At 35.7% G+C, this 10,000-nt stretch overlaps 1 protein-coding gene across 7 annotated transcripts in view; it reads left to right on the forward strand.

Annotated features, from left to right (window-relative positions):
- Positions 1 to 6,078, forward strand: part of LOC113829236 (prostaglandin reductase 1) — a 9,043-nt gene extending 2,965 nt beyond the window's left edge. For 6 of the 7 annotated variants that reach the window (XM_070130331.1, XM_027382353.2, XM_070130330.1 and 3 more), the window contains 6 exons: positions 456 to 644; positions 1,048 to 1,166; positions 1,787 to 1,938; positions 2,681 to 2,783; positions 2,932 to 3,047; positions 3,268 to 6,078. In XM_070130331.1, coding sequence (XP_069986432.1) covers positions 456 to 644; positions 1,048 to 1,166; positions 1,787 to 1,938; positions 2,681 to 2,783; positions 2,932 to 3,047; positions 3,268 to 3,378 — 790 coding nt within the window. In that variant the 3' untranslated portion in view covers positions 3,379 to 6,078. The remainder of the gene's footprint in view (positions 1 to 455; positions 645 to 1,047; positions 1,167 to 1,786; positions 1,939 to 2,680; positions 2,784 to 2,931; positions 3,048 to 3,267) is intronic. The other variant, XM_070130332.1, reaches the window with a different exon arrangement.
- The last annotated feature ends 3,922 nt before the right edge of the window (positions 6,079 to 10,000 follow it).

Consider the following 10,000-nt stretch of genomic DNA (forward strand, 5'->3'; position numbering starts at 1 on the left):
TTTCCCCTTTCTTTGAGTTTTCGTGAAACTTGATTTTTGTTCCTAACATTGTTGATAATGATGCTGTTATTATTATTGGTTATGATTGTTATAATTTTATTAGTAATAGTAATAGCAATGGAAGAAAATCTGAAAACTAAAGAAAAGGGTAAACAGGTGCGATAGGTAGGACTAGTAATTGACTCCTTGGTGATTAAGCACTTGTGGATTCATCAAAATGTAAAGACACTCAGTAAACAAAAACACACATGGCAGGTATTCTTGCCATCCCAGCAACATTGGATTGATTAAAGACCCTTTCATTTGTATATTAACCCTGCTTTCTTACCATAAGTATCAGGTGAATGTTACCTCAGTGCATATCTATTCTCATTTTAGTAGAACAGAGACCAATTATATCAAATAGGGGTTGATTTCAGGTGAATATTAAAGTCTTCATGTATATCCTCTTGCAGGGTTATTGAGAGCAAGAATCCAGATTTACCTGTTGGCAGCTATGTGGTTGCTCAAGCTGGTTGGTGCACACATGCTAGACTACCTGCTAAGAGTTTCCAAATTGACAATTGGTTCAAACGGTCAGAGATATTGATTCCTTTGGAGCCTCTTCCTAGGAGCCTTGGTCTAGGAGTCATAGGCATGCCAGGGTAAGTGTAATACAAAGAGATTCAGACTGGAAATTCTTGTCACATTAACATGGTAACTTGCTGATGGACTCTTCTATGCATTTTTGCTAATTTTCCTCATTGGAGCCCGCAGGTGATTGTAATGAACATGCAAATTTATTATAATCAAAATGTTTTGCTTGTTCTAACATTCTGCATACTGTTTTTCTAAGTAGTGTTTTCTGTTATAATTTTACATGTATAAAGTGCCAGTATGTTGATGCTACAGTGCTAGTCATTTGTTTTGCATTTGTCAAGTTTACATAGATGAACATATACAGTTTATCATTGTAGTTAATTTAACATACTAATAACATAAAAGTGAATTTCTCTTCTATCAAGGAATTTATGTTGATAAATTAATTATATCTCCAAATGTTCACAGAAATACAGCTTATTTTGGATTGCTTGAGGTATGCAAACCAAAGGCAGGGGAGACAGTGCTCGTAAATGCTGCGGCTGGAGCTGTTGGCAGTACAGTGGTGCAGATCGCAAAATTGAAAGGTTAGAAAGATCATTATTATCATTGATAATTCTCTTTCGGTTCATTATTAGTGATATATAAAGCTGTATAGAAGAGGTTATGTATCTTTTTGTGAATAATCTTATGGATGTGATTTTGAGTCATTTGACAGAAGTTAGGTAAGACTTCACTGTTGTTGACTCATTGAAAAGTATAAGAAGGTTACCAGTTGTTCTAAGCATTAGCAAGATGGTAGGTATTTTTCAGAGCTTTAGAAATCCATTCATTTTTGTCTTTTTTGTAATTTTAATGATTTATAGATAGTACTATTGTATGATACTAACTGTTTTATATCCTTGGAAATTTTGACATCAGCAATGGTACTTTTTGTGTATAAAGGATATTATACTACAGTGTCCTTTTCATTGTTTACACTAATAGTTAATGCATCTAGGAGATATTTTTAATGGAATCCCCATATGCTAGTAGGCCATTTACAAGAATGCCTGACATAGGAATTAAGTAATTTACGAAAGGTTTGCCAAGATTTTTTTTTAATGACTTTGTATCTGTTAAGGATTCTTATGATCATATATAATGATATAATCAGGATTTTTACATCTTCTAATATCCTTACCCCCCTCCCATCCTATTGTCACAGAATGCAAAGTTATTGCCTTTGCGGGATCAGATGAGAAGGTGGCCTGGCTAAAAGAACTTGGAGCTGATCATGCTTACAACTATAAAACAACCAGTGTCACTGACTGCCTCTCTGAAGCAGCACCTGAAAAGATAAACTGCTATTTTGACAATGTAAGTTTTGGAGAAAGGTGAGTACTTGTTTGAGTTAAATAGATGATTTATTTTTATTTTTATAAAGGGATGTATTATATAGATATTAGTATTTATTTGTTTTGGTCACTGTTTATGTATTTTTCGTATAAAGTAGTGTGCCTCAATAGGAAATGTCAATGAAAATTGTGTATAAACAGGGTATCTAGTTTTATTTAAAAGAAAGAAACCTGTAAATATATATAACAGTGATAGATATGTAGTTCTTTTCATACAATTTAAAGACATACAGGTTAGTGCTGAGCATGCCACCTTCTGAAGACTATAGTACTTGTCATGGCATGACATGACTCTCATAAACAGGGCCAGTTTTGCAACTTATGAGGCCTAGTTAGGAGTGTTTTTGGTTCATAGCTAAGGTGTATATGAGTATTAAGATATAGATAAAATGTATTATGGGCTTTATATCTTATATTTTTAAATGGCAGCAGTCAGTGTATGCATAAAAAGTTCATATGTGTTAATGGTCCAAATTGATTTAAAAATTTTATACATATTAGCTTACAAGTAAACATGTGTTTATAAGTATTGCTTTACTGAAGAGATGGAAAGCTCCATTTATTAGTTTCTTGAAGAGATGAAAAGCTTTAGACAAAATGAAAATGAATACAAAAATATGGGTAATTAATAGATTGTACTTGGCGGCAGTTGTGCTTAAAGTTGTAAGAAAAAAGAGCTGAGAGAAGATACCTTCTTTCTCCAGGTTGGCGGAAAATTTACTGCAGATGCACTATCTCACATGGCTGATTATGGGAGAGTGGCAGTGTGTGGGTCAATTTCAAACTACACTAATGATGATCATTCAGGTGCGTGTCCTCTATTTTGGCTTATGCAATGACATGAATAAAAGAGAATAAAGGTGACCAAATTTATTGATATTGATATGGTGGTTCATGACATAATCAGTTTTGAAGATGATTTTATTTTGGACTTGCATATTATTTCAAATTCTAGACCCATACTGTGACCCTGTTGTGAAAGCTAAGAAACTTCACATTGAAGGTCTCAATGTCAACCGTTGGTCAGACTGGACTCAAGGGTTGGAACAGATGAAGGAGTGGGTTCTGGAGGTAAGTTTTTTATATGCTCAATTTTTTTATTTTTTTATTTGCAGGTGAAAAAATGTTGGCTTTTCATTGATCTGCTTTTACTTACAATCTCATTGGATTTGCGCCTATGCAAACAGTTCTCTTGAGAAGGTAGTGTAGACTGTAAAAAGAAAGTCAGCAGATATTTGGAAAGAGACACACATAATCTGCAATATATTCTTTTTTTTCTTTTTCTTTCCAGGGCAAAATTAAGTATAGAGAGACGGTGTATGAGGGATTTGAAAAAATGCCTGAAGCGTTCATTGGTCTTTTCTCTGGGGATAACATTGGCAAGGCTGTTGTCAAAGCATGAGGTATGGTTTTCCTTTTGACATTGGATTGTTGCTATATATATTTTTTTCTGAGTATTGATATACTCTTAAATAATGTGTTTTAATTTTTCAAACAATTTTGGCCTGTCCTTTTGGAAAGATGTTTTGGCTTTGTTAGATAAAAAACAGGAAAGTTTGTTACAAACAAATGATTTTCTTAAACTTTTAAGCTTATATTTTGTTAAGATATGTTAAACTATATTTGAGTGTGCTATCCAAAATAGATAAATATTTGTGAAAGAAACAGTTTGATAATTGTGATGTTTTTACTGATTTTGTTATAAACATTCTGTCATACTGTTTTAGAGAGCTTTATGCTATACAGATGCTTTATATTCATGTTTATTAAAAAAAAAAAAAAAAAAAAATACTTTCACACTCACATGCCGTGTTCAGAACTTCTTATCGTGCATAGACAGATGAGCGAATTAGTCGACAAAACATCAGGGATTATGTTTAGCTTTTCTGGATAAGTTGTCAAATTTGACCTTGAGAGGGCATATTATATTTAATGAGAAAGGTTTATTTGTAAGCAAAGAAGAAAGTGGATGTCACACGAAAAAATAATGTATGATTAAACCTGTCAAAATTGCCATTCAACTGTGTTAATGTTTCAACAGGCTGAACAGAATGCCATTTGATCTTCTTGCATTTTAAATCTGTAAAAACACATATACATTAAAATTACTTGCATGTGCAACCTTTCTTGGCTTGTAACAGCTAACTTGGGTTTTCATTCTGTAATTCCACAACAAGAGAGAATTACAGAAAAATTAGACTATGGCATCCACCATGCTTGTTAACTTGCTGAGCATTGAGGGAGATGATCAGATGTGGGCTTTGAACATGATAAACTAGTCCTTTTGAGATGCCAAGTCATGCGTCCAAATTGAACGAGCAGTTTTGAATGTAGCATTATTGACTTGTTAAATGTTATAAAGGGGTCCCATACAGAACTATTTATTTCTAATTTGCATGTTCCTTAATACCTAAGACTCTACAAAGTAGTCATTTGCACACAAATTTATACTGAGCAGATATTTATGATACACTTCTATAGTGTACACTGAATGGCTGGGATGGCCTCTCACATGTGAATCTTTTTTACAGAGAGTTACAGAGATTTTTCTTTTAATCTCACTTGTGTCAAGTTATAGGCAGTTGTTCAAATCAAGGACATTGCTACTTTGATTGTTATCAAACTTTATTCCCTCAGGGGAGAAATAAAAGTTGTGGTTTTAATTAATGAACTTGGATTTGTTACCTTGTTGCCATACACATACCCACAGTAGGAATGGATTTGTTGGGGCACTCTTGGTTTAAATGATTAAAGATCACATTATGACAGTGAAGGGCAGTACAAGCACTCTACAGCCACTGCTCATCAGAGGAATAGTACTGTCTAGCAATGGTAAAATGGGGCCACCCTAGTGGAGGGTCTGTCTTACCAATGATTTCCTGTCCAGAAGGAAGGAAGCTAATGCCTCAGAATTTTGACTACATCACTTCAGCACCAGCCAAAAATCATGGAACTAAAGTATGGAATCATAATAAAGCAATCAAAAGCAGACAAACAAACCAGCGGTATGAGTGTCTTGAATTGTTTGCATTACTGTAGATCGTTTTGTACTCATTTGTTACAGAGGTGCCTTATGTGGTCTACACTTGAAACAATATACTTTTTGTTTGAAGTGTCTCCTTTTTCTGTTCTCTGAAATTATGTATGTATAAAAAATACATAAGTTTGATATCAAGTAGATCAAGCTGATAAGGATGTCAGTTTAAGAATGAGTTTGTAAAGATGTAGGTTGTACAGTAATACTACAAGTAGACCTGGTGTAATGATGGCTGTGAGAAATTAAGTTTAAGATAATTTAGATGTAAGTAATGCTGGCTGTGATAAACTTAATTGGATAAAAGAAAGAAGAGCCTTGATCTCTGCATTGTAGCTGAGTAATATTAACCCATTGATACTGAGATGGTGTGGCATGGCCAACATGTCATGTCCACTGAGATTTTAGTTCATTAATTTTGTTGGCTCTGCAAGTCCCTAGTCTTCAGTAATTGACTACTAGTTCTACCTATCTCTCCTGTTTTGTTCTTTTCTGTGTTTATTAGAAAGATTCTTTTTTGTGTTTATTAGAAAGATTCTTTTTTTTACTGCTATTGATATTTTAAATGCATTATAATTGATATGATTTAAATATGAGTATCAACATTAATAGCATTAGATTTTTTATAAAAAAAATAATGGAATGGGAAGATCAAGTGAGATCACAGAGGGCTGAGTTGTTGTTTGTGTGCAAACAAAATTCACAAAACTAAACTACAGTGGAGGGTACCAGCCCCAATGAGTTAATAGATAGAACATTCTTGGATAGAATTAAAAAGGAAAATTGTAATTACAGAGATGTTGATTTTATGCAGATTATATTTGTGCATCTGCTGCAGCTGTGGTCTGGGGGTTTGCACGTCTCTCCCGGCGTATATGGTACTGCATATGGAATGGCCATAATTATTGAAATATTGCATATGTATGAGTTGTATTTTAAGGTGTTAATATGCTGAATATTGACCTGCTTTATAGGATTGAAATGATGTATGATGTACCATAGCAGGGGATGGTTAAACCTGTATGCAGATCAGGATATTGTTTTTCTTAAATAAAATGAACTTTAGAATTTGCCTTTCATGAATTTTCCAAAAGTCCTCATAGTTATACTTTTGTCAGAAATATGTGTTTTTGTAATATCGTTACTGTTTAGTATCCCAGTACTACTACTGCTACTACTACTACTATTATTATTATTATTATTATTATTATTATTATTATTATTATTATTATTATTATTATTATTATTATTATTATTATTATTATTATTGTTATTATTATCATTATCATTATCATTATCATTATTATTATCATTATTATTATCATTATTATTATTATTTTTTTTTTATTATTATTATAAACCATTATTGTTATTATTATCATTATTATTATTATTATTATTATGTTATTGTTATTGTTGTTACTATTATTATTATTATTATTATTATATATATATTTTTTAATATGATTAATATTATTAATACTATATTATTATTATTATTAATATGAATATTGTTAATAATATAAATATTATTAATGCTATATTATTAATGTTATTAATATTATTAATATTATTATTTTTATTGTTTTTGCTATTGTTGTTATTATTGTTATTGTTATTCGTCCTTTTATTATTATTATTATTAATATCATTATTTTAGTAGTATTAATAATAGTAGTTGATGTATTATTATTATAACCATATTAATAATGATGATAATATTGATGATAATATTATTATTGTTATTATTATCCTTGCTTAGACCTTGTGTCCAGTGAGTTGGGTCATCGGTCTCAAAAAGCAAGGTCTATATAAGTACTTATGGAGACCTTGCCAAAAAGTGCGACCGTACAATGGACCGAAGAACAAATTATCATCTGCTCTAGTTCAGGCCGGTCCTATGAGATTTGCAACGATTCGAACACCCGGCCTGTGAGATCTGCAACGATTCGAACGCCCGGCCTGAGAGATTTGCAACGATTCGAACGCCCGGCCTGTGAGATTTGCAGCGATTCGAACACCCGGCCTGTGAGATTTGCAACGATTCGAACGCCCGGCCTGTGAGATTTGCAACGATTCGAACGCCCGGCCTGTGAGATTTGCAACGATTCGAACGCCCGGCCTGTGAGATTTGCAGCGATTCGAACACCCGGCCTGTGAGATTTGCAACGATTCGAACGCCCGGCCTGTGAGATTTGCAACGATTCGAACGCCCGGCCTGTGAGATTTGCAGCGATTCGAACACCCGGCCTGTGAGATTTGCAACGATTCGAACGCCCGGCCTGTGAGATTTGCAGCGATTCGAACACCCGGCCTGTGAGATTTGCAACGATTCGAACGCCCGGCCTGTGAGATTTGCAGCGATTCGAACGCCCGGCCTGTGAGATTTGCAACGATTCGAACGCCCGGCCTGTGAGATTTGCAACGATTCGAACGCCCGGCCTGTGAGATTTGCAACGATTCGAACGCTCGGCCTGAGAGATTTGCAAGGACTCGAACGCCCGGCCTGGATTAAACATTTTTACTCTTATTAGGAGCATTAAGGCTTGGCCCTTCATCAACTAGCCCATCTCAATTTGATTTCGATGATTTCTCGACACCCGCCTCTCCTTTGACCCCGGCTCCGACCACGGATACTGATACTCGATGTTTATTGACAATATCCATTCCGCCCCACCCAGGTCATTACTCAACCTTGGGAATACACCTCTTACTCTCTCACGGTATTCTCCACACTATCTTCTACTCCCCAATCTTCGTCATTGTCTACCCCTCTCCCTTTATTACTACTCTCCATCCTTATTAACCCCCCCCCCCCCCCACACACACACAGAACTACTTCACTCCACACTATCCCATCTTCCTCCCGCCATTGTCCTTCTACAACTTCCATCTCTACAAACCTTTTGGGTACTCTCTTTGGCCCAGCCAAGTGGGATCGATTCTTAGTGATTGCACCCACAACTCCTTACTCTAAAAAAAAAACTTCACTCCCAATAATGTCTCTATAAAGAAGTAGGTAAAGTTTCTTTTTGCTATCGTCCCAATCGTTCACGCCTTGTCAGTTACATCTGAATTACAAGCTCATGCACAATCTACTGTGACCTCACTGGCAAACCAATTCCTGCCGAATCTCACTTCTCTTTTATTACTTGTACCGGAACTGTTTGTCTCCCCGACTGATTGTCATATTTACGGCAAGAACTGGATAGACTGAAAACGACTGACTTGCCCGCCCTGCTGATTATGATGCAGTGGCAGTACAGTGGCTACACTATTCCTCACATATGCTAGCATAAGCCCTACAGCAACATTACCAATTAGCTTCCGTAGACATGACTCCCCCCTTGAAGTTTATATTGGTGGAGTGTCCTCTCCCCTAGCCCCCTTCCTCCCACCCTCTCCCAACACACCTCATCCTATCCTATCCTCCACGTGCACCATTCCCTCTTCATTTCTCATTATCCTTACCGCTCCTACATGGATGCTCACGCGAATCCCTTCTGTTGCAAGTGTCCTTCTCCGGACCCCTCCCCTCCTTACATTCTTCCTAATACTTCACCGCCTTCCCCAGTCCCCTTATCTCATTCACCGGATTCTTCTACATCAACAACCATGTCTACCCATATTACCCGTTGATTGTTTCATTTTTTCAAAACAGCTCTTTTGACAGTTTTCCTTAAACACTTCCTATTACTTCCCCATCGACAGATACGCTCCATTTCATCCAATGATCCTATGCCCTTAACCCTTTCCTTTACTAATCCCCGATTTACTTGATATGCACCCCCTCTTTACCCTTTTCCTTAGCGTACTATTCTGTAACACTATATCCTTTGACATCCTAATCGTTAACTCATTTTTTATCCTTTTCGCCTCAATACTTTACCATAGTGCTCTTTGACCTTTGATGTCTAGTATATTTAGTTGTTTCAACCATTAACCATTAACTCGGGCTACTGGAGGTAATTCAATAAAGTGGCTTCTGTCGCGCTGTGCAGCTCGTTACAACATCCATCATAGCCAGTGGTATCTTATGATTTGTCATGTACACTGCAAAGTAGTTTGTCTTACGGGGTGACTAATCGTGGCGACGACAGAATGCTTGATACCAATACCCTGTAATGTCTATCATAGTCAACTTGAATCACTTACAGGAATCAATCAAGAACAGAGAGGTCATATGTTTGTGACTTCACTACGATCACTAAATCCTGAATTAGTAAGGAAAGTATGTCTAGTAGGAATAGGAACTGAAAAGCTGGTTGGCACATTTTACGAACGTTCCATAAGCGGTAATGGCGGCGCCACTTCGCTAGACGTCATGCTTTGATAATTATTATATTAGTCTATGTTCAAGTTTAGGAGCGTTTTCTTTCTCTTTAAGGGTTTGTTTTGTATATTGCGACTTTTATCTTCGTATCTGTTTCGTATTTTTTTCTATATTCTGTCCTTAATAGACATCTTCACATCACACCGGAGAAGATAGAAAATAGGGTATGTAAAAATGCTACGTCTAGTGTCTAAAGGCCGTATGCTTAAAGAAATTGCGTAACACAAATCCGTTTTTAACACAATTTTCTTATGCTAGAATCTTCACGAATATAGGAAGTCTGAACGTAATTTTAGAACGGTCATTTTCAAAAATAAAAAGGTCTTGCCCTCTTGCATTTTTTTTATATACCAATCGATTTTTTTTTTCAGTATTGTTCCTTAGTAGAGGATTTTGTGCTTAAAAGTGTGGATTATACACGCGCTTTCCTCCTGTCGACGCGCAGGTGCCACACGTAAGCGGGATTAAAGTTAACCGGTATTTTTTTTTTTAATATGGTTTGCTGTTTTGTTTTGGCAATACTTACATCATTATCCTTCGAGACAGAAAGTGAACATTGTCCATCCATCTGATATCTTACTTTGCGAAATTTAGGGCAAATGATAGATTTGTGCCAGCGTTGAAATAGAACTACGAAACGACCAGAAACTGAAAGAA

Source organism: Penaeus vannamei, chromosome 15 (genome assembly GCF_042767895.1).
Source record: "Penaeus vannamei isolate JL-2024 chromosome 15, ASM4276789v1, whole genome shotgun sequence".
Classification (NCBI taxonomy): Eukaryota; Metazoa; Arthropoda; class Malacostraca; order Decapoda; family Penaeidae; genus Penaeus; species Penaeus vannamei.